The sequence below is a fragment of the Rhinatrema bivittatum genome, chromosome 7 (assembly GCF_901001135.1).
Source record: "Rhinatrema bivittatum chromosome 7, aRhiBiv1.1, whole genome shotgun sequence".
NCBI lineage: Eukaryota > Metazoa > Chordata > Amphibia > Gymnophiona > Rhinatrematidae > Rhinatrema > Rhinatrema bivittatum.
In genome coordinates, this window is record NC_042621.1 from 1,356,473 (window position 1) to 1,382,138 (window position 25,666).

The 25,666-nt window shown below is 46.2% G+C and overlaps 1 protein-coding gene across 3 annotated transcripts in view; it reads left to right on the forward strand.

Moving 5' to 3' along the window:
- The window catches only part of ZCCHC14 (zinc finger CCHC-type containing 14), a 307,427-nt gene that overhangs the window by 37,014 nt on the left and 244,747 nt on the right, over positions 1-25,666 (forward strand). For all 3 annotated transcript variants that reach the window (XM_029608037.1, XM_029608038.1, XM_029608036.1), the window contains one exon: positions 1,997-2,120. In XM_029608037.1, the coding sequence (XP_029463897.1) occupies positions 1,997-2,120 (124 nt within the window). The remainder of the gene's footprint in view (positions 1-1,996; positions 2,121-25,666) is intronic.

A 25,666-nucleotide genomic window follows, 5' to 3' on the forward strand; every position in this document is an offset into this window, starting at 1 on the left:
TCAGCCTTGTTCGATTGTAACCATTTAAAACAATGAAAATTGTTTGAACTAAATAAATATCAAGCTACTATTGCTTATTAATTAATAGTTTATAGATTTTTTCTCTAGGAACTTATCCAAACCTTTTTTAAATCCAGTTACACTAACTGCTGTAACCACATCCTCTGGCAATGAATTCCAGAGCTTAACTATGCACTGAATTGAAAAGAATTTTCTTTGATATGTTTTAAATGAGCTACTTGATAATTTCATGGAGTACCTTCTAGTCTTCCTATTATCTGAGAGAGTAAATAACTACTTTTTCAAGTCCTTTCATGACTTTGTAGACCTCTATCATATCCCCCCCCCTCGGTCATCTTGTCTCCAATCTGAACAGCCCTAACTTCCTTAGCCTTACCTCGTAGGGCAGCCGTTCCATGCCTCTTATTTTTGTCGCTCTTCACTACACTTTCTCCAGTGCAACTATATCTTTTTTGAGATGCAGCAACCAGAATTGCGCACAGTGTTCAAGGTGCGGTCTGACCATGGAGTGAGACAGAGGCATTATGAATCCATTGTTTTATTTGCCATTCCCCTCTTAATTACTAACATTGTTTGCTTTTTTGATTGCCACAGCACACTGAGCCGACGATTTCAATGTATTATCCACTATGACGCCTAGATCTGTTTCCTGGGTGGTAACTCCTAAGATAGAACCTAACATTGTGTAACTACAGCAAGGGTTATTTTTTCCTATATGCATCACTTTGCACTTGTCCACATGTAGTGTTGATGGGAGCACAGACAGCCTCCCACCCATTTCAGGAGTAGCTTTAGCACTTCCTGCCAGTGTGGATTGGCCTGCCTGAGTGCAGAAGAAGGTGAAATTACTTTTTACCTGATAATTTCCTTTCTTCTAAGGAAGGCAGGCCAGTCCACAACCCACCCTGGTCTGCCTACTTGGTTTTGGTTTGTTCGTCCTTTATTTGGGGATGATGTAGTGTTCCTAGTTATGAATCTTTTGAAGGACTGGTAAGTGAAAAACCAGCCCCCAAGATCAGTTTGTTACATTTTTACTGAGCTCAGTTCTCAGTTGGCTGGAAGTAATGTCATTGACTTTTAATAGTCATATTGCAAGTATAATCAGGTTTTCCACAGTTTTGGCTTTTTTATAGATAGTGGTAGGCTGATGTGGGGCAGGGCTATATGTCAGTGATGTCAGCGAGTCAATTTTCTCCATCTGCTGGCAGGAGTGCAGAACACATCATTGTGGATTGTGACCTTCCTTAGAGGAAAGGAAATTATCGAGTAAGAAGTAATTTCACCTTGGTTAGATTTCCACAGATGTTGGCTGAAGCTCCATGGAAAAGTGCATTATAGTTTCCCCCTTCTTCAGCATGTTAAAGAAAAAAATTATGTAATTAGATCTCCTAAGGAAGGTGGACAGAGCAGTTGTGCATGCAGCCTCTCAGATTCCATCTTGTCACCTTGCTCTCTTTTCTGCTTTTCACCTCTTAGCCTTACAGTCCCAATTCTGTACTTCCTCTTTTTACTAAAATAAAAATTTTTAAATGACTGGTCTCACTGCTTAACTGCTTTTGCCTTACCTGTTTCTCTGGCTTTCCAGATATTTTTCCTTGATATCCCCCTTTCTGAGATCTTTCATACTTTTTTGAATGTGAATCTGTTTTTCCTCACCATTACAGCTACATATTTTGAAAAAATGCTTTTTTCCCTCTTATGTTTACTTTCCTAATATAAAGATTTGTTGCTTTTGCAATGGCTTTTGAGTTTAGCACAATAGATATTGACCTAGTAGTCAAATTGTCACTGTTCATGTTTCAGTCCCTTGTAAAGATATCTAAAAGGAAAACTTCAATACAAAGTCCTTCGAATAGTCTTTGAATCTTGTTTTTTTTAATGTTAGTGGACTAATTTTGAAGTGTGGTTATTGGCACAGCAAGGAGAATAATTGTGTTAAATATATCTCTGCTTTATAAATTATATCTGTTTTTAGGCTACTTCAAGGGCCGAGACCCCTATAAACAATATCAGTAACAGTTTGGAGAATGCACTGCCTATATCATCACATTCCATCGAGGAGACCTTACCTAAGCGGCCTTCAGTGAAGCACTCTAAAGGTGAGTCCTAGCTTGTTAACATAATCTGACACTGAATGCAAGCGAGAAGAAACTTGGAGTTAAAGAAGGAGGTTGTAAAAATGATCAAAAATGGAAAATATGGACCTCTTGAGCAAACCTTTTGGTTTAAGAATGAAGGATTTATTGGTAAAATGATACGCTTCGAGGCTAAGAGAATGATTAGACCCTGAAGGTAGATTTTTATTGGTGCAGGGCATTCCTTTTTGACAACCCTTAGTATAGTGTAATGTGTATGCTCCAAAAATGTATAGTCATGTGTTTTTCACTAAGATTATTAATCTTCTTGTAGAATATGAGAAAGTTCTGGTCTTAATGGGAGGTGATTTAAATTGCGTATGAGATCCCATTCTGGCTAGGTCCTCCTTTACCACTATACATAGCTCAGACAAAAAAATGGGAGTTTCGTATCTTTGTCATGCACTAAATTTGGTTGCTGTATGGCATAAGTTACATCCCCTGGAGTGAACATGCATGCATGTGTCCGGAGCACACAACACTTGCTCACGCATTGACTATTTGCTTTTACGGAAGGATTTCATTTCCAAGATAATAGCAGTTTCCTATCGTGTAGCAGATGGACTCAGGACCAGTGTGTATAGTGAATGCCTGATAGCAGTTGGAGACGGATCAGATTTCAATCTGACATCAGCCCCTAGTACATATACCCCTGCAGGAAGTGCAGCTCTTCAGTATTTTCCGTCTCCATAGCAGTTAGGGACTATCTGCATGCTCTCACAGCGTTAGAACAAATTCAATGAAGAAAACCCAAATTCGGAAGAAAACCTACCTCTGAAGACAAGCCCCGCTCTTCTGCAGTGATACCCTCGGGTCCCTCCCCCAGTTGAGAATTCCCGAGGTGATTTCCGTGGTCCCTCGGAGGTGAGCCTCGATCTGGCAGCCGAATCGCGACGAGGACCTAGCCCCCAATCTCGGGCGTGGCTGAGAAGCAGCGGGTGCACCCTCGAGCACGGCGGTGAAGGTATTTGCCCTCTCCCCCCGCAGCCGGAGACCGTCCGGAACGAAACCGGGAAGCGCTGAAGACAAGGTAAGGTAGAAATCTTCAGCATAGACTCCGGTCTCCGAGATTTGAGGAGTCGCACAGGTCGCTGGCCAGGACCAGTGCCGCCGGGTTGATCCGCCCTAGCAGGGCCAGGCCCCGGTTAGTTCCAAGGGCCCTCCCACGTGGAGACCCTCCGAGGTGGTTGCCATATTGCCTGCGTGGTCGCCGTCGCCATATTGGCCCTATTCACTGCTCTGTCCGCCATCTCGATCCGGGCGCACAAGGCCAGCTAGGCGCACAAAATACGTGTGCATAAAGTTACACGCACAAGGGCCATGTGCGCATAAAGTTACACGCACAAGGGCCATGTGCGCATAAGATATACATGCATTGAGCACCTATCGGGCTGAGCGCGTACCTGCGACTTGTGCGCACACCTACGCGCACAACCCGCACGCACATCTTAGATGCGCCGGAGTGCATAAGGATTTACGCACCTATAGCCATGGCACCACTGGAAACAGAGCTCAAGGCCTCTGCCCAGCATGCCATATCAGAGCCGCACAAAGCAAAGAGGCCAACGCCCTGTGCACTCAGTGCGAGGAGGCCCTGGGAGATCCAGTCCAGGGCCAGTCCCATCCAGGGCCGAGTACTAGCTCCTCAGTGAGTACCCCGGACCTAGCAAATTCCAGCGGGACATCCCCTCAGATAGGGACCTCCAGGGACTCAACGCCCCTTAGCTTGGACCCAGCGTCTATCTCATGGGTGGAATTCTTCAAAGGGCTAACACCTTCGTCCACATGCAGACGGAGCCTCCGGCTAAACAGCCACAGCCTCCACCAGAAGACCTTTATCCCTCCCTATGGGGACACGGACAACTCTGAAGAGGAAGCAGAGCCCCCAGAAGAGGGGGAACTCCCTCCGGGGACAGAGCCTCACAGAACCATGAGATGCTTTTTCACCAAGGACGAGCTCCCAGACCTGGTCACTCACAGCCTGAAGGAGCTCGCTATCCCTGGCACAAGTGCTTCGGGAGAGCCTAAGATGAATCCCCTGCTAGAGGGACTCCGCCAGACCTCTCGTCATTTCCCTCTCTTACAAGCCGTCCAGCAGCTAATTGACCTGGAATGGAGTGCTCCAGAGTCCACATTCAAAGGGGGACGAGCTATGGCAGCCATGTATCCCCTGGACCCGGCGGCCAAAGACCTTCTGACATGCCCAAAAGTGGATGCCATGGTCTGCGCGGTCTCGAAGCGCTCTACTATCCCAGTGGAGGGAGGAGCAGCACTCAAAGATGCTCATGACCAGCGTCTGAAATCCATCCTTAAACAGTCCTTTGACGCCGCTGCTATGTCTCTACAAATAGCGGCCTGCTGCACCGTAGTGACATGTGCCTGCCTATCTCAGACCAGGAGCAACACCTCTGGAGAGGCCATGGAACCAGCAGTATCATTCCTTGCGGACGCTGCCTCCGATCTGGTGCGCACAGCGGCCAGAAGAGTGTCATCAGCTGTGGCTGCCAGGAGACAACTCTGGCTCCGAAGCTGGTCGGCCGACGCATCTTCCAAAACGCATCTCACAAGGATGCCTTTCAAAGGATCCCTGCTGTTAGGCAGCAAACTAGAGAAACTTGCCAACAAATGGGGCGAGTCCCCATTGCCACGCCTACCGGAGGACAGGAATAAGAGAAACCAGCGACCCTTCCCCCCGGGCCTCCAGGGGCAGAGGTTCACAACGCTTCAACTCATACAAAAGCAACTATCAAGTGCCCTATGGGCAGGAACCAGTCCTTTCGGAACAAGCACAACAAGAGGGGAACCAGCTCGGGTCCGGGCCCCAGCTGCACTCCACAATGAGATTCAGCCGACCCGTCCAAGGGAAGAAGCCATAGGGGGCAGACTAGTCCTATTCTACCACAGATGGGTCGAGATAACTTCGGACAAGTGGGTCCTAGCCATCATTCGAGAGGGGTACTACTTGGATTTCCTACGAACCCCTCCGGACAAGTTCGTGGAATCCCCCTGCCACGACCTCTCCAAGAGGGTGGCAGTGGAAGCTACACCGACCAGACTACTGGCCCTCGAAGCCATAACCCCAGTGCCTCCACAAGAAATAAATACTGGGCATTATTCCATTTATTTTATCGTCCCCAAGAAAGAGGGGACATTCAGGCCCATCCTGGACCTCGTCGGTCAACCACCACCTGAGGATTCCCCGCTTCCGCATGGAAACCCTATGCTCCGTAATAAGGGTGATTCAACCGGGAGAGTTCCTCACATCCCTGGATCTTTCAGAGGCCTACCTTCACATCCCAATTCATCAGGAACAGCGCTGCTTACGCTTCAAAATCCTGGACCGTCACTACCAGTTCCGGGCACTACCCTTCGGGTTAGCCACAGCACCCCGGACGTTCACCAAGATCATAGTGGTGGTGGTGGCGGCAACACTGAGGAAGGAAGGAATCCTCGTACACCCTTACCTAGACGATTGGCTAATCAGGGCGAAATCCCCAGAGGAAAGCCACCAAGCAACTAACAGAGTCAAAACTCTACTGGAGAGCCTCGGATGGGTGGTCAGCACAAACAAAAGTTGTTTGCAGCCCACACAGTCGCTAGAATATCTAGGAGTCCGATTCGACACCAAAGAAGACAAGGTCAGCCTGACTCCCACAAAGAGATCAAAACTGAGGAACCGGTTGCAAATCCGGCTGAGCGAACCTCGCCCAACAGCATGGGATTACCTACAAGTCCTCGGTCTGATGGCATCCACACTGGAAGTAGTTTCATGGGCGCGAGCTCACATGAGACCCCTGCAGCGCTCACTTCTATTGCAATGGAATCCACTGTCTCAGTACTACGCTGTTCATCTATCACTCCCGGGCAGGGTCCGGACCCAGTTACGGTGGTGGCTGCAGGGCAGCCACCTGAACCAGGGGGCAAGGCTATCTTCACCAATCTGGACCCTTCTCACCACAGACGCCAGCCTACGAGGATGGGGAGCACACTGCGAGGAGTCAACCGCCCAAGGGCAGTGGAACACAGAAGAGTCGGGATGGAACATTAACCGCCTAGAAGCACGGGCGGTCAGACTAGTCTGCCTGCAATTCGATCACAGACTCCGAGACAAAGCGGTCAGAGTAATGTCAGGCAACGCCACGACAGTGGCCTACATCAACCGTCAGGGGGGAACCAGAAGCCAACAGGTGTCTCTGGAAATCGACCCTCTAATGTCGTGGGTGGAAGTAACCTCCAGGAGGTCTCAGCCGTCCACATCGCCGGGAAAGACATCACGGCAGACTACCTCAGCAGAGAAAGTCTAGACCCAGGAGAATGGAAGCTGTCGCCCGCAGCGTTCCAAATGATAGAGAACCGGTGGGGGACACCAGACATGGACCTTCTGGCAAACCGGTCCAACGCCCAAGTACCCAGTTACTTCAGCCACAGGCGGGAACCTCAGTCCCAGGGGATCGATGCCCTGGTACAGACCTGGCCACAGGGGACCCTATTATATGCCTTCTTGTGGATGATTGCGCCCCTATTGGGCGCAATCATCCACAAGATACAGCTACACAGGGGACTAGTACTTCTAATGGCCCCGGACTGGCCAAGAAGACTGTGGTACGCAGACATGAGAAGACTACTAGCAGAGATCCGCCTGCCTCTACCTCCACACAGAGACCTGCTTCAACAAGGACCGACCCTCCACGAAAATCCAGCTCAATTCTCTCTTACGGGCTGGCCTTTGAGAGAGATCGCCTGAGAAAGAGCGGATACCCGGGGGTTGTAATCGACACCCTACTCCGAGCACACAAGTTCTCCACATCTTTAACGTGCATAAGGATTTGGCGAGTATTCAAAGCCTGGTGCGAAGACCACGACATCATATCACACTCAATTAAAGTTCCTGTGATCCTGGAATTCCTGCAGAACGGGCTACAGAAGGGTCTGTCCCTCAACTCCATCAAGGTACAGGTAGCCGCATTGTCATGCTACGGCTCCAAGAGTGAGGGTGGCAGCATAGCTTCTCATCCGGAAGTTTCACGCTTCCTGAAAGGAGTCAAACACAACTGCCCACCACTAAAGTGGCCGGTACCTCTTTGGAATCTCAACTTGGTCTTGGATTTCCTAGCAGGAGCCTCCTTTAGGCCCCTCCGAGGTCTGACCCTCCACCTGTTAACTTTAAAGACAGCATACCTGCTGGTAGTGTGTTCAACCCGCCGCATTTCGGAAGTACAAGCACTGTCCTGCTGTGAACAGTTTCTCAGGCTCATCCCGGGAACCATCCAGCTACGCACGGTTCCTTCCCAAAGTGGTGTCACACTTCCATCTTAACCAAACCATCTCGCTACCATCGCCAGACGAGTCGAAGAATTTGCAAGAAGCTCATAGTCTGCGCCACCTCAACATCGGCAGACTCCTATCCAGATACCTGGAAATGTCGGAACCCGTACAAAAGACAGACCACCTGTTCGTCCTCCACAGCGGGAAGAGACAAGGGGAAGCAGCCTTGCGGGCAACCATAGCCCGCTGGATCAAGGAAGTTATCAAGGCGGCCTATGTAGAAGCAGGCAAGCCACCACCTCTACAGATCAAGGCCCATTCTACTAGAGCCCAGGCAGTGTCCTGGGCAGAAACCAGAATGCTGTCACCCGCCGAGATTTGCAGGGCGGCGACATGGTCCTCCATCCCACCTTCTCCAGATTCTACCGCCTGGATGTTCAGGCTCGGGAGGACACAGCATTTGCAAGGGCAGTACTAAGTGGGTCACGGGCAGCCTCCCACCTGGTTCGGGAGTAGCTTTTATACATCCCATTGGTCCTTAGTCCATCTGCTACACGCTAGGAAATGGAGAAATTACTTACCTGATAATTTCATTTTCCTTAGTGTAGATAGATGGACTCAGCATCCCACCCTTGGCTGCTGTTACTTATGGAATTTCGAATGATACAAGGGTAAGCCATGCTTTCCTTCACTTTGGACACCCATCCTACGAGGTGTTGACGCCTTCCGGTTGAGGGCACTGGCGGTCTCCAGCCATAGCCAATTCAACCAGATCAAGTTAATCAAGTTATAAAGTTTAACCAAGTTATGAAGTTATTCAAATTAATCAAATTAGTCAGTCACACATATATCCACAATGCTTTTCGAGGAGAATACTGAAGAGCTGCACTTTCTGCAGGGGTATATGTACTAGGGGCTGATGTCAGATTGAAATCTGATCCGTCTCCAACTGCTATCAGGAGTACATTATACCCATTGGTCCTGAGTCCATCTGTCTACACTAAAGAAAACGAAATTATCAGGTAAGTAATTTCTCCTTTGAAATTGTACATGTGACCATTTCTTATCACTCAGTGGTGTGGATTGCCTTTGAGGCTTTATGTTCCTCAGAATCCCCGAAAGTATGGGAGTTTCCTAAGCATCTGTATCTTGATATGGCATTGAGGAAGTTTTTGGTTAAAAAAAAAAAAAAAAAAAAAAGTGGGAGGATTACAAAGAAAATAATCAATGCCACCAAGATGATCCAATTTTGTTTTGGGAGGCAGCAAAGTCAGTACTTCAAAGGAAAATAATTTCTTATACGATGGTTAAGAGGGAAACTTTAGCTAAAGACAATTTGAATTTGGAATCCCAACTTAGAAAAGTTCAGGAATTATGTGAATAAAACACCACGATAGCACATTGAATTCAGTATCTGACAGTACAGACAACTGTTAATTTACTTCTCTGCCAAAGGGCAAAGAAGAGCCTGTTATACTACTGATATAAATATTTTTTGTATGGTAATAACAGTAGGAATGCTAACTTTATTGACTAAATGTAAAGGGGACCAAGTTTTATTACAAATTCAAGGGATAGGACTGGGAATTTGGTAAATTCTGACAAAGGCATTAGTGAGACATTTTGGCAGTGTTATCAAGAATTATACACTGTTAAACCTACACATATGGAAAAAGCAAGTTTGCTTACCGTAAACGGTGTTTCCGTAGATAGCAGGATGAATTAGCCATGCTGTCATGGGATCTGTCAATCAGGTCCGGGAGGTGGAGCTTCATTAAGCAGAAGTTTGGCTTTTTAGTCTCTGCGGCTGCGCGTGTGTTCCTGTGCAGGAAAGTAACAGATTCTCCTCAGTCTGTGATTAAGCTGTAGTGTAGTCGAAAAGACGGTGACTGCCAGGGAGGAGGGTGGGTCAGCATGGCTAATTCATCCTGCTCTCTACGGAAACACCGTTTACGGTAAGCAAACTTGCTTTTTCCCGTTGATAGCAGGGCTGAATTAGCCATGCTGTCATGGGAGTCCCAAGCTCCCGATCACGTTATTTGTGGTATGTATGGTTAAACGTGATCTACAGTAGTGTGGTATTCACCGTGGACAGGAGGATACAGAGTGCAGGATTGCTTGTCCTATCTTCGCATCCTCGGTTGCTTGTTGATCAAGGCAGTAGTGTGATATGAAGGTATGGAGTGATGACCATGTAGCTGCCTTGCAAATGTCTATGGGTTGTACATTTCGAAGGTGTGCCCATGACGTCGCCATTGCTCTGCTCTGACTTGGTGAGCTTTGGGAATAGAAGATAGATGTAATTTCTGCTTGTCATAGCAAAACTGTATGCATTGTACTATCCAGCTAGAGATGGTACGTTTGGTTACTGGAAGTCCAGGTGCTTTCGGATTGAAAGAAACAAAGAGTTGAGAAGTCCGTGAGTCCGATTTTGTTCTTTCTTTGTAGTAAGCTAGTGCTCTTTTACAGTCTAGCATATGGAGTAACTTTTCCCTATCATTGGAGTGAGGTTTAGGGAAAAAGATTGGTAGTTCTGTATTTTGATTGAGATGGAACTGTGAAACCACCTTTGGTAAGAAAGATGGGTGAGTTCTGAGAACTACGTTTTGGTCCACTATGCTCCAGTATCTGCACTGGAACAGTTGGCTCCTCTCCTGGGCTGTGCACAGTCTGTATTATTTCTGCTGGCTCACAAGTTAGCTACCTCTAGCCACTGAGTGAGCCACACCCAATCTGGCTATACCTGGACTCTTCTGGAGCTGGTCCTAGTCTGGTCTAGCAACTCTGGTCTAGCAACAGTCCCAAGCAGTGCTCGACAGTGGTAAATCAGTCCCTTAAAGAAAAAAAATGATAAGTTCTCTATTTTAAGGGGTCCTTGCTAAAACCAAAATCTGTTTTATTCACGTTCAGTGCCAGACAGTTATCAAATAACTGTATATCTGTTGCTTTCAAATAAGTGGTTAATTCTACTAAGGTAGATGCCAGTGATCCTCTAACAGGAAAGCAAAACTGAATGTTGTCTGCAAATATTTTATGTACTCCTTGCCATGACTGAAAACATTTATTTATTTATTTATTTATTTATTTATTCAACCTTATATACCGGCTTTCAAGTTCATTTCAAGGCGGTTTACGTTGATTGAAATTGCAGTAGCAACATTCAAACACATATATACTAAAAACATATCATTATACATATTACATGGCTAAAATACATTAAAACAAAAAGGCTACCTGGCTAAAAATACACTAAAACTAAACCCTTTCAAGTCCCAACAATTCTACCACATCTTCCCAGGTTTACCTCCCCACCCATCTCCCCTCCTTCTCTCCTCAACTCTCATCTCCTTCCTCCCCTAATGCCCCTATACAACTGTGGTGGATGGGATCAATTATTTAGGCTAAAAGCCTATGAATCTTACAATTCAAAAAAGTAGCAACTCTAAATTTAAAGAATGTCTTGAGCAGCAATTCCCTGTCTGAATCAAGAGTTAGCTGAACAATTAACGTTGAAGGTGACACTGCATCGTCATCCAACCTATCAAAAAAAATAAAAAAACAAACAAACTTGTTGTTGTTTTAGAAGGGCAGTTGGATTGCTGCTACTCCAAGTACATATTTCCTTTTAGCCTGAGGGAAGTAATACATTTTAGAGAGAGGAGGGAAAGACCCTGTTAGCACCTTTAAGACCTCTAGAAAATACTTCTTAAACATATCATAGGCTGATACAAAAAAAAAGTTTAGGAAAATTGGTCAGATCTTAATTCCAAAATTTTCAGCTTTACTGTGCAATATAATTATCTTTAACCAATAAAGCTGGTTATCTATATTACACCTTAGCATTTGATTTAGTATAATGCGCTAAACTTCTTTATCTAGGAATAAACATGTTCTTAGAACATTCTTCTTTGCTATAAAACTAGTGCTGACATTTCACTGTTTGTACCATGAGGTACAAAAGTTTTAGTATTTTGCAAACTAATCACCATTTATTTATTTATTTATTTATTTTAAAGCTTTTTATATACCGAGGTATAGCTAGCTGCCTTCACCCCGGTTTACATCATCAACAACCATTACATAAAACAATAAGTGAACTCATAGAACGTAATCAACACATTTGCTCCTTCATACGTTTTACAATTTAACATCAAAAACACAACCTTACATCTAACAGTAACTGGTCTCAGTAACAAAATTAAGAAATTAAAAATTAAAAAGAAACTGCTCAGAAATTCTTATTATTGGCATATCTAATCAACCTTACACATTGTCTAAGGTAAGACCATTAAACATATCAGGTAAACTGGGGGGATCTAATTATGTGTTGTATGTAATCTATAGGCCTATTTTAACTCATTCATAGTCCTAGCTTTATGTTCGCTATTGCATACCCAACGAAGGTATGTATTATATTTGTTGAGAGATGTTATCAAGTGCCATTCTTGTGTGTTTGTAAGAATAACCACGTCTTGAGCTCTTTTTTGAAGGATTTAAAGTTACTTTGAGAGCTCAGGTGTTCTGGTAGAGTTCCATAATTTTGGACCGGCAATAGATATTGCTCTGTTCCTTGTTGTGGATAATTTGGCTACTGGGAGTGAGGGAATTGCTAGATTTATTTTACTTGCTGTTCTAGTTGTACGTTGTGCTCTGTGTAAGTGAATGACATTGTGAAAGGTCGTGTTATCTACTTTGTATATTGCATTGTGTAGTACTGTTGGTACTTTGAATTCAATTCGTTTGTTCACCGGAAGCCAGTGTAGACTTTTGAGTATAGGGGTGATGTGTTCTGTTTTCTTTTTGCCCATCAGGACTCTAGCTGCTGCGTTCTGCAGCAATTGTAGTGGTTTTAATGTCGCTTTAGGTGAACTCAACAAGAGTGAGTTGCAGTAGTCAAGGCTGGAGCAAATTAGGGATTGTAGTACTGTTCTGAAATCTTGGTGGTGTAGCATTGGTTTTAGATGTTTCAGAATTTGGAGTTTATAGAATCCTTCTTTTGTTTTTAATGCGATGTGTTTTTTGAAGCTTAGTTCGCTGCCAATCCAAATGCCCAAATCTTTTACGTTATCTTTAAGTGGTAGGCAGATGTTGTCTATGAGAAGTGCTGGGGTGGTTTTTTGACCTGTGTTTGTTCTTTCTATTAGAATGCATTCTGTTTTGCACATGTTAAGGCATAATTTTAGGTGGTTTAGCATATTCCTGATTGTGTCTAGGTGAGAGGCTGCTAATGATAGTGCATCTTCCACGTTGGAGGAGATTGGAATAAGGAGTTGTATGTCGTCGGCATACATATAATACGTTACTCCAATGCTTGTTAAAAGTTGGCATAGTGGGAGTAGATATATATTGAAGAGTGTAGCCGACAGAGCAGATCCTTGTGGCACTCCTGTTTCAAGTAGGATTGCTTCAGATGAGTTGTTGATTGATACTTTGAAGAATCTGTCTTTTAGGAACGAGGTGAACCAGTCCAGGGTTGTACCAGTGAGTCCTATGTTTGCTAGACTGTATATTAGCCTTTTGTGGTCAACCGTGTCAAATGCTGCGGAAAGGTCGAGGAGTATTAGAAGATAGCCTATTTTGTTCTCAAATCCTCTTAGTATGTTGTTTGATAGATTGAGCATTAGAGTTTCCATACTGAGATTTTTCCTGAAGCTGTGTTGGTTGGGGTATAGAATTTTGTAGTTATCCAGATGTTCATTGAGTTGTTTTAGAACAGTTTTCTCAGTCATTTTTGCTAGGAGCTGTAGAATTGAAATTGGGTGGTAGTTGTTCAAGTCATCTGGGTTCAGGTTTTTTCTTTTTAGTATAGGTTTGATCGTTGCCGTCTTTAATTTGACTGGGATCTCCCCTTCTTCGAGGGATTTATTGATAATTGCTGTTACTGCTGGGGCTATTGAGTGTGCAATTTCCTTTAGGTCTCTCGTTGGGATGGTGTCTAGCTCATGGCGAGCTGCGTTTATTTTTCTTAGCAGCTTTTCGGTATCCGTGATGGAGATGGGTTCAAAGTTGGGCCATGGCGTTGTGTTGTGTTTATTTGCATTTCTGCAATCACTGTGTTGATGAAGGCATCTGTTATTTTGGTTATTTTGTTCTTGAAAAACATAGCTAGGTCTTGGCTTAAATTGTTAGGTTTGGTCATGTTGGCGTTGGTTTTTTCAGAAATGAGGTTGTTTACTATATTGAATAGAGCTTTGGTGTTATTGTTGGATTTTTTTATCTTTTGACTGTAGTAATTACGTTTCGTATCTAGAATCATTTTTTTTATAAGCAGTCAGGTGTGTGCGGTATTTTTGTGTTGTCAGCGGACACTTGTTTTTTTGCCATTCTTTTTCAATTTTCCTGAGGTTGGATTTCATGCTTCTTGGTTGCGAGTTGAACCATGGGTTTTGTTGTTCTCTGGGATTCTTTATCTTTCTCCATCTCTCTGGGTTTATGTTGTTTGCGTTTTTTTCTGTTATTTGGAACCAGGATTGGATTGCATTGTTTATATTTGAGAGGTCCAGATTTGCTAATTGTTTTCCCAGTTCTTGTTGTAGGAGATCGGTTTGGAAAGGTGGTCGGTATTTGAAGGATTGTTGATTTTCGTTTGTTTTTGGCGTGTTTATGTTTGCTTGCGTCTTGCATTGTAGTAGATAGTGATCGGACCAGGGGACTGGTCTGTATGAGATAGTCGGTCTGAGAACTATATATTCATAAAAATCAGGTCGAGTGCATGACCTGCTTTATGTGTGGGGTTGTTCACTTGCAGGTTGAAATTTAGACTTGCTAGCATGTCAAGGAGTGCTTAGCAATTTTGTGATCTGGGGCTGGCATTGGTGTGAAGATTGAAGTCTCCAAGTATGATCGTAGGTTTTTTTATACTAATGTTTGTTATTAGGAATTCAGTGAGAGGTGAGATATCGTTATCTAACAGTTTGGGTGGGCAGTATACTAGGCAAATTTGGAGGTTTTGTGAGTCGAATAGGGATATTTCGTATTGTTTAGGGATTTTGAGTGGGATCACTTTCATTGCGAATTGCTTTTTTATGATTAGTAGCCCTCCTCCTCTGCGGTTCTTGCGAGGGATTGAAAAAGTGTCGTAGTCGTTGCTTTCAAGTTGGTTTGTAAGGACATGGTTGGTGTTTTTGAACCAGGTTTCTGTTATAGCGATGAAATCGGGGTTTTTTTCTTTCAGTATGTCTGATATTAGCATGTATTTTTTGGTTAGGGACTGAGCGTTTATGAGAATGAAGGTGAGACATATTATGTTTTTGAGAGTTCTCATTAGTGGTATGTTTATTAGGTGTCCGTGTCTTTTCTGCTGTGGTGTGAAGGTTGCTGTAGACATCTTTGGTGGTGTTTGCGAATTTCGTTGATTGATTATGGTTTAGTTGGCAGGATTTATTTGAATGTCGGGTGTTTGATGGGTTTACCAGTCTGTATTTGCTGATCTGAGGGTGGGAGCTGGATGTATAATGTTGATTTGCAAATGAGTGCTGGATGAATTTTGCTGAGATGAGGATGAGTGCTGGATGAATCATAACATAGATGTCATCAGACAACTATTTTGTACCATCCAGTCTGCCTGGTTACTTCTTCCTATATTGATCTGGCTCTGGTCATCACCCTTCATTGCCTTTACCATCGGCCATTGTGCTAAAGTTAGCAGTAGAGGCTTGACTGCTTGCACGAGATTGCTCTTTCTATGTTTTGTCTTAACTAGGAAGTAGAGCCCAGTTAGCTGCCTGTTTGTACTTAGAAACGTTTCTTCTCCCTCCACCCATGCCCTCAATTAATTTCAGAATATAGCAAAACCCTGATCTTGTTTCTGGAGCTTGATGCATCCACATTTCTGTTTTGTTCAAGTCAACTTTGTCATCTCTTTTTGGCCCTCTGCCGTTCTAGGTAGACAAGCATATAAGTTCCATTTCTAGTTCAGTACTTGGGCCCCTTATTTCTTTTACCCTACTACTCCTACATCCCTTCTACTACCTACTACTCCCACATACCTTCTCTTTTTATATATCCCAAGGTTAAATTCTGTCATAGTTTGAGTTACTGTCACTTCTGCTGTTAAGCTATTCTAGGTACCTATTGCCTTCTCATTACCGAAGTATATCCTTGTATTTGCTTGAGCCATCCTTCCTCCTTCATATCTGTCTTTTATTGTCCTTGAACCAGCACGCTATGGGTTGAATCCTGAATCTGGCTTCTGCTTCTTTGGCTGATGGGGTCTGGGTGTGCTACAGAAGCAGTATTCACAGTGCTGGAAGTGGAGGTCTTCTAGCCATTGCACAGTGATCATAACTAATAGATTTGAGGTGCGCATGCAGTGGGTTCTGGTGGGAGCTTTGGGTCTTGGCCAAAGGATTGTCACTTCAATGGTTTAGCTAAATATAAGATGGTGGTAGTAAGGTATGATTATAAAAATGGATTTATTTATTTTTCAGATCATAGCCTTTTTTATTTTAACTATGTTTACTGTAACAAATTTCTTGAATCTCTTGTCTCTTTAGATTGTAAATTATCCCAGGACAAGCAGGATGATAGTCCTCACTTATGGGTGACGTCACTGGGCGGAGCCCTATTATGGAAAACTTTCTGTCAAAGTTTCTAGAAACTTTTGACTGGCACACTGTGAGCCCACTGAGCATGCCCAGCGTGCCATGATCCCTCAAGCCACAGGGGTCTCCCTTCAGTCTTCTTTTTTCCGTGCTGCTATTAGCCTCGCGGTGAAGGAGCCCTGTGTGATAGTTTTCACACAATTTTTTCCTGACAGGAAAAGTTTCAAAAATTTCGGATTTTTCCCCTTCATAGGGGTCTCCCTTTCGATACCGGACAGTGAGTACAAAATTTCCTCCGGTTAATACCGTTTTCGCATTTTTTCTCTTCACAAGGCCGTAGACGGCTGTCCAGCCTTTAAAATGACAATGGTTTCAAAAAATGCCCGAATTGCCCTCGCACTATGTCCATCACCGACCTGCATGTCGAGTGTGTTTTGTGCCTGGGCGAGGGACACAACGTCTCGACATGTCTTCAGTGCGCCGAGATGATGGCCAAAGATAGACGGGCCCGTCTGGAGAAGATGGAACATCTCTTCCATCTTCAACTACTTCCGTCGACATCGACTCAAGTCGTCTTCGGCTGGAGCGGCGAAGAAATTAGTTCTTAAAACTAAACGTCATCCAGATGGTAGCGGTGACCGGTCGTCTCCAACTCTCTCGGTCATCTACAAAATCTATGTCGGTGCTCGAGAAGCAGGCCTCCAATCATCGAGAAAAACATCGCCACCGTCATCAACGGACTTCGACGCCCGATGTCTGTTCGACTCCTAGAGCTCTCCCGGTGCCCGTCGAACCATCACCAAAAAGGTCTCGAGTGGAAAAGCCTTCAATGCCTCTCACTCCAAGGCGATCCCCCACCGATATCGGTGCCGGGTACTGCGCCACCACAGGGACCCGTGGAAGAGCCGGTTCTGCCTTCTCTGCCACCCCCTATAGCTGCTCTGACCTCACCAGCTATACGGGAGGAACTGGACGGTTTCATCCGCCAGGCAGTAAAAGATGCTCTGCGAGACCTGGGACCATCGACAACGATGCCTGCACCAATGCCTACACCGGACTTTTCACTGTTAGTGCTGATCCTCGATATGCTCGATGCCCTTATCGGTGCCTTTCCAAAGCAACCATCACCATCGGGTCTGAAAAATCCAGTTTCCAACCCCAGAGACGACGATGCCTCGAGGGATTCCTTGATGCCCAAACCAATCCCGGGACCCTCGGGTATTTCACAGCCGAGACTCCTGAGTTCTCCATCGGTTCCCTTCCTTCCGCCATTGATGCCGCCGATGAAACCATCGATGCTTTCGACGCCTCGTTTTATTCCTCACTCCACTCCTCCACGGCGGCCTTCTTCAGACACCTGGGAGGAAGAAAACACAGATTCATCATCGGAGGATATTTTATCAGATCTATCCCCAGCGGAAGAGAGAAGATCACCACCGGAGGACCTTTCTTTTTCAAACTTTGTGAAAGAAATTGCAGATACCATACCATTCCAGTTAGAAGCAGAGGAGGACACCAGACAGAAAACCCTCGAGGTTTTGCAAATTGTAGATCCTCCTAAAGAAGTTCTGGCAATCCCTGTGCATGAAGTACTGGTGGATCTTCAGTATAGGTTGTGGGAGCACCCTTGTTCTATACCACCAGTGAACAAGCGGACTGACGCCACTTACCTGGTTCAACACATACCAGGCTTCCAGAAACCTCAGCTTCCACACCAGTCTGTAGTGGTGGAATCTGCCCAAAAGAAGTCAGAGAATTCATCCTCACTCATTGACGCCTCCGGGGAAGGAACAAAAATTTCTAGATTCTCTTGGCCGGTAAATGTTCCAAGGGTCAATGCTGGTCTCAAGAATTGCATCATATCAGTTGTATATGACTCAGTATCAACGCAATTTGTGGAAACAAATAAAAGAATGGACTGAGTCACTTCCTCAACAATACCAAGATTCCCTTACTAATGTCATTCATAAGAGTCTAGAGGCAGGAAAGCACGAGGTCCGTGCAGCTTATGACTGTTTTGAAACATCGTCCAGGATGGCTACAACTGGAATTAGTGCCCGTAGATGGGCCTGGTTGAAAGCTTCTGACCTCAGGTCTGAAATTCAAGACAAATTGACAGACCTACCTTGTACAGGCGAGAACCTCTTTGGAGACAAAGTACAAGCCGCAGTAGTACAATTAAAAGAACATTCTGAGACTCTGACAACTCTCAGCTGTTCCAACAAACACACCATCTTCTGCATGAAGAACAACCAGGAAAGACACTAGAAAACCCTATTACAGACCACGGCGATACTATCCTCCAGCACCTCGTGGTAGGGTTTCAAGACCATCCCAGAGAGGTCAATCTAGACAGCCGAGGACACCTAGGCCACAACCTCCCCCTCAAACAGGCTCTGCAACAGGTTTTTGAAAATCCCGCCAGAGGACAGCAGCCACTCCATCAATCCAGCCCCAAATCTACCAGTAGGAGGTCAGATCTCCTTTTTCCTTCCCAATTGGTCAAACATCACAACAGATCAATGGGTATTCTCCATTATCAATCAAGAGTACCATCTGGATTTTTTTACAATACCCAAAGATTTTCCACCAAACTCACCTTGGGTACACAAGGATCATTCAACACTTCTGCAAGCAGAATTGTCCACCCTCCTGAGAGCCAGGGCCATAGAACCAGTTCCCCGACCTCAGCAGGGCAGAGGATTCTACTCCAGATAGTTTCTCATTCCAAAGAAAACAGGAGCCCTATGTCCCATCTTAGACCTCCGAAATCTCAACACATTTCTACGGAAAGAAAAGTTCAGGCTGGTATCCTTAGGCACCATGCTTCCCCTTCTTCAAGCAGGAGATTGGCTTTGTTCTCTGGATCTTCCAGACACTTACGCTCACATTCCAATATTCCCCCCTCATCGCAAGTTCCTGTGCTTCCTGGTGAGTCATCAACACTTTCAATACAAGGTACTGCCATTCGGACTTGCCTCAGCACCCCGAGTCTTCACAAAGTGCCTAGCAGTGGCAGGGGCCCATCTACGCAAAGAAAGCATACATGTATTTCCTTATCCAGACGACTGGCTCATCAAAAGCCAATCAAGACAAGGAGCTCTCAGCTCACTCAAGCACACAATCAAACTACTTCACTCATTGGGATTTCTAATAAACTACCAAAAATCCCATCTTTCCTAGCGTGTAGCAGATGGATTCAGGACCAATGGGTATAGTGTGCTCCTGATAGCAGTTGGAGACGGAGTCAGATTTCAATCTGATGTCGGCACTACATATACCCCTGCAGGAGGCTCTGCTCTTCAGTATTTCTACGTCTCAGCGTTAGGAAATCCAAACCAAAGAAGAAAGAAAATTCCAAAATCTTACCTCCACAAGAGGATCCCCGCTCTCCTGCGGTGATACCTAAGAGTCCCTCCCCCAGTTGAGAATTCCTGAGGTGATTTCCGAGATCCTTCAGAGCTAAGCCTCGGTCCGGCAGCCGGTTCCTGGCGTGGGCTTAGCCCCCAGGAACGGGAGTGGCTGAGAGGCAGCGGGTGCAATACCGAGCATGGCGGTGAAGTTATTTCCCTCTTCCCCCACAGCCGGAGACCGCCCAGCACGACACCAGGAAGCGCCGAGACAAGGTAAGGTAGAAAACTTTTAATTAAAGTCTCCAGTCTTTGAGTCTCGGATAGCCGCACAGATCCGCCTCCGGCGTCTGTCCCATCGGGTTGAACAGCCCAGCCGGGCTAGACCCCGATTCGGTACGAGGGTCCTCCCTCGAGGAGACCCTCGGGGGGGGCCCCGCCCCGCCCCCATCTTGCCCGCGTGGTCGCTGGCGCCATCTTCCCCCCTTGATCTCCGTATTGTCCGCACAATTGAGCCGTGCGCACAGCGGCGAGTCGGGTGCATAAACTACTTGTGTGCATAGCGGCACTCGCACCTCTGCCGTGCGCACAGCGACGCGCACAAAGGTGCCAGGCGCCCAGCAGCACTCTCAACGGTGCTGGGCGCACAAATTAAGCCAGTGCGCACAGCGGCGCACACATAGTGGCCTGATGCACATCTTCCGCAGCTTGCACGCACATCTCCGACGCTCCCGGAGCGCATATTTAAGCCTCCCGGTGCGCACACAGATGAGTCTTGAATGACTCCAAGCACTCAATTCATGGCACCACCGGCCAAGAAAGCTAAGGGATAACCTCTCTGCCCAGCCTGCCACCTGAGAGCAGCACAACACGAAGTGGCTTCGGCCCTGTGCCTGTAGTGCGAAGAGGCCCTGGGGGAACCAGGACAAGGCCCCCCCGGCCAGTAGAGGAATCCGGCTCCACCAACGATAGTACCCCAGACCTCTCTATCCCCAGCTTGGCCCCTTCTCAGTTGGGTCCCTCGGGGAACGCCGCTGGCTTCAGTATAGACCAGGAACCTTTTCCTGGGTAGAATTCTTCAAAGGGTTGCAAACCTTTGTCCAGGCACAATCTGTGCCACTGGTGACACAGCCACAGCCTCCATCAGAAGACCAAAACCTTCCAGGCCCCTCTTGGCCTCCCCGAGATGTGCCCCCTCCGGACAGAAGTCTCCTTTTAGGGGTCACGGACACCTTGGATGAAGAACCAGACTTCCTGGAGGAAGGAGAAATCCCTCTAGGAACAGAACCATACCGTACCATGATGTGTTTCTTCTCCAGAGACGAGTTACCAGACCTCGTGTCTCTGAGCATGAAGGAGCTGGCCATCCCAGGCACAAGCGCCACAGTGGCCAAAGACGAACCCTCTACTAGTCGGGCTCTGTCAGGCCTCATGCCATTTCCATTGCTGCAGGCCGTACAACAACTGATCGACTTGGAATGGAATGCCCCAGAGGCCAGTTTCAAAGGAGGACAGGCCCTAGAAGCCCTATATCTACTGGAACCCTCAGCCAAAGAACTCCTGGTGTTCCCCAAAGTGGACACCATGGTTTGCGCTGTCACGAAGCGCACTACCATTCCAGTCGAAGGAGGAACGACACTCAAAGATGCCCAGGACAGACGCCAGGAATCCATCCTTAAACAGTCATTTGATACAGCAGCTATGTCACTACAAATCGCTGCCTGCTGTGCCGTGGTGACACATGCCTGCTTATCACTTGCCAGGAATGCTACCTTGCCCGTTGAAACATTAGAACCAGCGATATCCTTACGGATGCGACGTCCTACTTGGTGCGCACCTCAGCCAGGTGCGTCTCATCCATTGTGGCAGCGAGAAAGCAACTCTGGCTCCGAAGCTGGCCAGCCGACGCGACCTCCAAGACGAAACTCACGAGAATGCCCTTTAAAGGAGCCCTCCTGTTCGGAAGCAAACTGGAGAGGTTAGCCGACAAATGGGGTGAATCCTCAGTACCTCGGCTACCGGAGGACAAGAACAAAAGAAGTCATCTTCCCTCTCCCCGAAAATCCAAGGGCAGAGGATCATAGCGCTTTAGACCGTACAAGAATACATACCAAGCACCTTTCCCCGCAGGCAGGGGCCAGTCCTTTCAGAACAAACACAACAAGAGGGGAGCTGGCTCAGGTCCAGGCCCCAGCTGTACCCCACAATGAGAATCAACAGACCCATCCACAGGAAGAAGCCATAGGGGGCAGGCTTGCCCTATTCTACCAAAGATGGGTCAAGATAACTTCGGAAAAGTGGGTCCTAACATCATTCGAGAGGGATATTATCTGGACTTCCACAGCATCCCTCCAGACAAATTTGTGAAATCCCCTTGCCACGACCCTTCCAAGAGGATGGCAGTGGAAACCACGCTGACCAAATTGCTTGCCTTAAAGGCCATAATGCCGGTGCCCAAGCACCAACAAAATACTGGGCACTATTCCATCTATTTATCGTCCCCAAGAAAGAGGGAATGTTCTGGCCCATCCTGGACCTCAAGTATGTCAACCGCTACCTGAGGGGTACCACACTTCCGCATGGAAACGCTACGTTCGTTCATAAGGGCAGTACAGCCAGGGGAATTTCTGACGTCCCTGGACCTGTCAGAAGCCTATTTGCACATCCCGGTCCATCACGACCACCAGCGCTTTCTACGCTTCGTGATCATGGACCACCACTACCAGTTCCGGGCGCTACCCTTCGGACTAGCTACTGCCCCTCCGACGTTCACCAAAATCATGGTGGTAGTGGCAGTGACACTGAGGAAAGAAGGAATCCTCGTACACCCGTACCTGGACGATTGGCTGATCAGGGCAAAATCTCCAGAAGAAAGTCATTAGGCGACCACCAGAGTCAAGAATTTACTGCAGAATCTTGGGTGGGTCGTCAACACAACCAAGAGCTGCCTGCAGCCCTCCCAATCACTAGAATACCTGGGAGTCCGGTTCGACACCCAACAAGACAGGGTCGTCCTTCCCCTTACAAGGAGAAGGAAATTGATGGACCAGTTGAGAAAACTTTTAAATGGTGCTCGCCCCACGGCATGGGACTACCTCCAAGTCCTCAGCATCATGACATCGACCCTAGAAGTCGCCCCATGGGCATGGGCCCACATGCGACCACTGCAACGTTCCCTACTGTCACGATGGAACCCGATGTCTCAGGACTATACCATTTGCCTTCAGTTATCGGCGGATGTATGGATCCAGCTCCTATGGTGGCTACAAGAAGACCATCTGAGCAATGGAGTAAGGCTATCCCCACCGACCTCGGTCTTGCTTACCACGGATGCTAGCCTATGAGGGTGGGGCACCCGCTGCCAGGAACTGACTGCCCAAGGTCAATGAGACAAGGAAGAGTCGAGATGGAACATCAACCGACTGGAAGCCCGAGCAGTCAGACTAGCCTGCCTGCGATTCAGTCACAGACTCCGGGGATAATTGGTCAGAGTCATGTCGGACAATGCCAAAACAGGGGCCTACATCAGAGTCCAGACCTTCACAACTCTTTCTCTCATTTAATCCTAATGTGCCGGGACTTCCGGTATCAAAGCGCACCATATCGAGCTGGATTACACAATGTATTCTTTACTGATACTAAAAGGACACTGTGCTACATACAAAGCCGAATACCCATCAAGTACGAGCAGTTTCCACTTCCATAGCTCATTTGAGACACGTTTCTCTTCTGGATATTTGCAAAGCGACCACTTGGTCATCTCTGCATACCTTCACTTCTCATTACTGTCTCGATCATCAAGCTACTGCAGATGCCAAAATCAGTCAAGCAGTCTTACAAACTTGTATAAATCCATAACCAACACTTGACTGCCCACAACATCACGCCCTATTCTGAAGGCTAAATAAACAGTCAACCGTGGCGTGACCAGGAGCTTGGGACTCCCATCAACAGCATGGCTAATTCAGTCCTGCTATTGATGAAAAACAGCAAGTTTGCTTACCGTAAACGGTGTTTCCGAAGATAGCAGGATGAATTAGCCATGTGGCCCCTCCCTCCTCCCTGGACAGTCAAGATTACACAAACATCTATGCTTAATTACTGACTGAGGAGAATCTGTCTTCCTGCGTGAGAGCACACGCACAGCCGCAAAGTTCTGCACTAAGCTTTGGTAAAGCTCCGCCTCCTGGGCCTTGATAGACAGTCCCATCAACAGCATGGCTAATTCATCCTGCTATCTACGGAAACACTGTTTAGGGTAAGCAAACTTGCTTTTACACACCTTAGACTGTAAACGTGCGCTAGCATATTATCTGGAACGCACTAAAGTCTATAGGAAATCCACACAGCTCTTTGTTTCTTTTGACAAAAACAAACCAGGTAAAGCAGTGGGAAAACAAATACTCTCTAACTGGCTAGCAGATTGTATAGACTTCTGCTATGAAAAACTAGGCCGGAGGAGAAGGTGTGAGAGGCCCTTACCGGGTCTGGACTACTGCGAGGTGACGGTGAGCCCAGCCCCGAAGCTCCGGTGGTGAGGTTCCCTGGCCCTGACGACGCTGCCGGACACGCCCACCAGTGACGTCATTGAGAGACGCCGAGGCTCATAAAATCGGCCTCCCAGCAGGAATTTCTGAGGAGAAGGTGTGAGAGGCCCTTACCGGGTCTGGACTACTGCGAGGTGACGGTGAGCCTGGCCCCGAAGCTCCGGTGGTGAGGTTCCCTGGCCCCGACGACGCTGCCGGACACGCCCACCAGTGACGTCATTGAGAGACGCCGAGGCCCATAAAATCGGCCTCCCTGCGGCGCTAGTCGCCGCCAGCGCATCTCCTAAGCCGCGCGCTCCAAAGGGGCGCGCGGCTTAGTTCGGCTTTGTTCAGAATTGGAGGATTGGAGAGCTATAAAGTATCAAACTGTAAGTAGACCTCTACATATCCTATCTCCCCCGCTAAGGAATCAATGTTTGGCAATATTATTGACTGAGTAACCGGACTGGCTCTTAAATTAAATTTATCATGCCTCATTCTGTTAGGAAAAGAAGGGCCAAGGAAAGAGTGGAACCTGCATCTACCCCTGGTTCCTATTATAGGGGCCCTATGGATACTCATGTCCAACGTACCATGAGATCGGATGAGGCGCAAGGGGAGAAAGCCCTAGGGGCAATCCCAGGGGTTTCCCCAGTGGACCTTTCACTATCATTATCCCCGATCCAAAGGGAACCACCTGTGAATCCGGCTATATCCAGAGCCCAAGGTTTGGAGGGGGATGACCTGTCTGCCAAAGTTGCAGTTTCAGAGGAATCCCATGCAGGCTCCAATTCCTTGGAATTGTCTGAGAGAATAAGCCAGACGGAAGTCCTAGATGGACAGACCACCTCACTGGAAATGGTACAAGGGAAGTTCCAAACCAAAACAAAATTGACTGATTCTGATTTATTACAGAAATTATCTGTACCTCCAATAAACAGACCAGATGTGGTTACATTGGAAGTAATAATGGATGCAATAGTGTCCCTGCAAAATTCTATGTTAGTTCAAGTTAATCCTATCATAGATAAAGTAAATATCATACAAGAGAAAGTATTTGAATTGGAAGTGTGTAAGGTTAAGGAATTAGAAGAATTAGAAAAGATTAAGAATGATTTGGAGAGTTCTAAAGTGGTTCAAAATTCTGTAATTAAAGAAAATCAAATATTACAGACAAAACTGGAAAATTTAGAAAATGTGAATAGAAAAAGAAATTTGAGATTTGTCAACTTTCCAATGGTACCTCACGTTTTATCTAAGGATATGTTTAAAAGATATTTATTGGAAATTTTTAAAATACCAGAGAATGCAATACCACCAATAGCTGAAAGTTACTACATTCCAATGTATAAAAAGAAAGAACAGAATGTAAATCAGGATGAAGTACAAGTAATGGATGTATTAGAAGGTATTTCAGATGTATCTAAACTGTTGGAAACATCTGATAGTGAAGTGGTGCAACCCAATACAATGTTGGTCACATTTGTTTTTGAGACAGATAGATACTGGGTATTCCGACTCTTTTTTAAGCATAGATTGGAGAAATTTTTGACTTTACTTATAAGGGTATATCCAGACTATTCCAAAAGTACCCAAAAAAAGAGAAGAGAATTTCTTTTGTTAAAAATGAAGGTTCTCCAGATAGGAGGTACCTTTTTCTTAAATACCCATGCAAGTGCTGCGTTGGATATAAAGGTAATTCTTATATTTTTTATATCCCTTCTCAATTGGAAAAGTTTTTGAGTGATAAAACAAATGTGGCCGGTCTTGGTGAAAGACTTCAACTAGATACCACTGAGACAGCCCAATTAAAGAATAAGTGTACA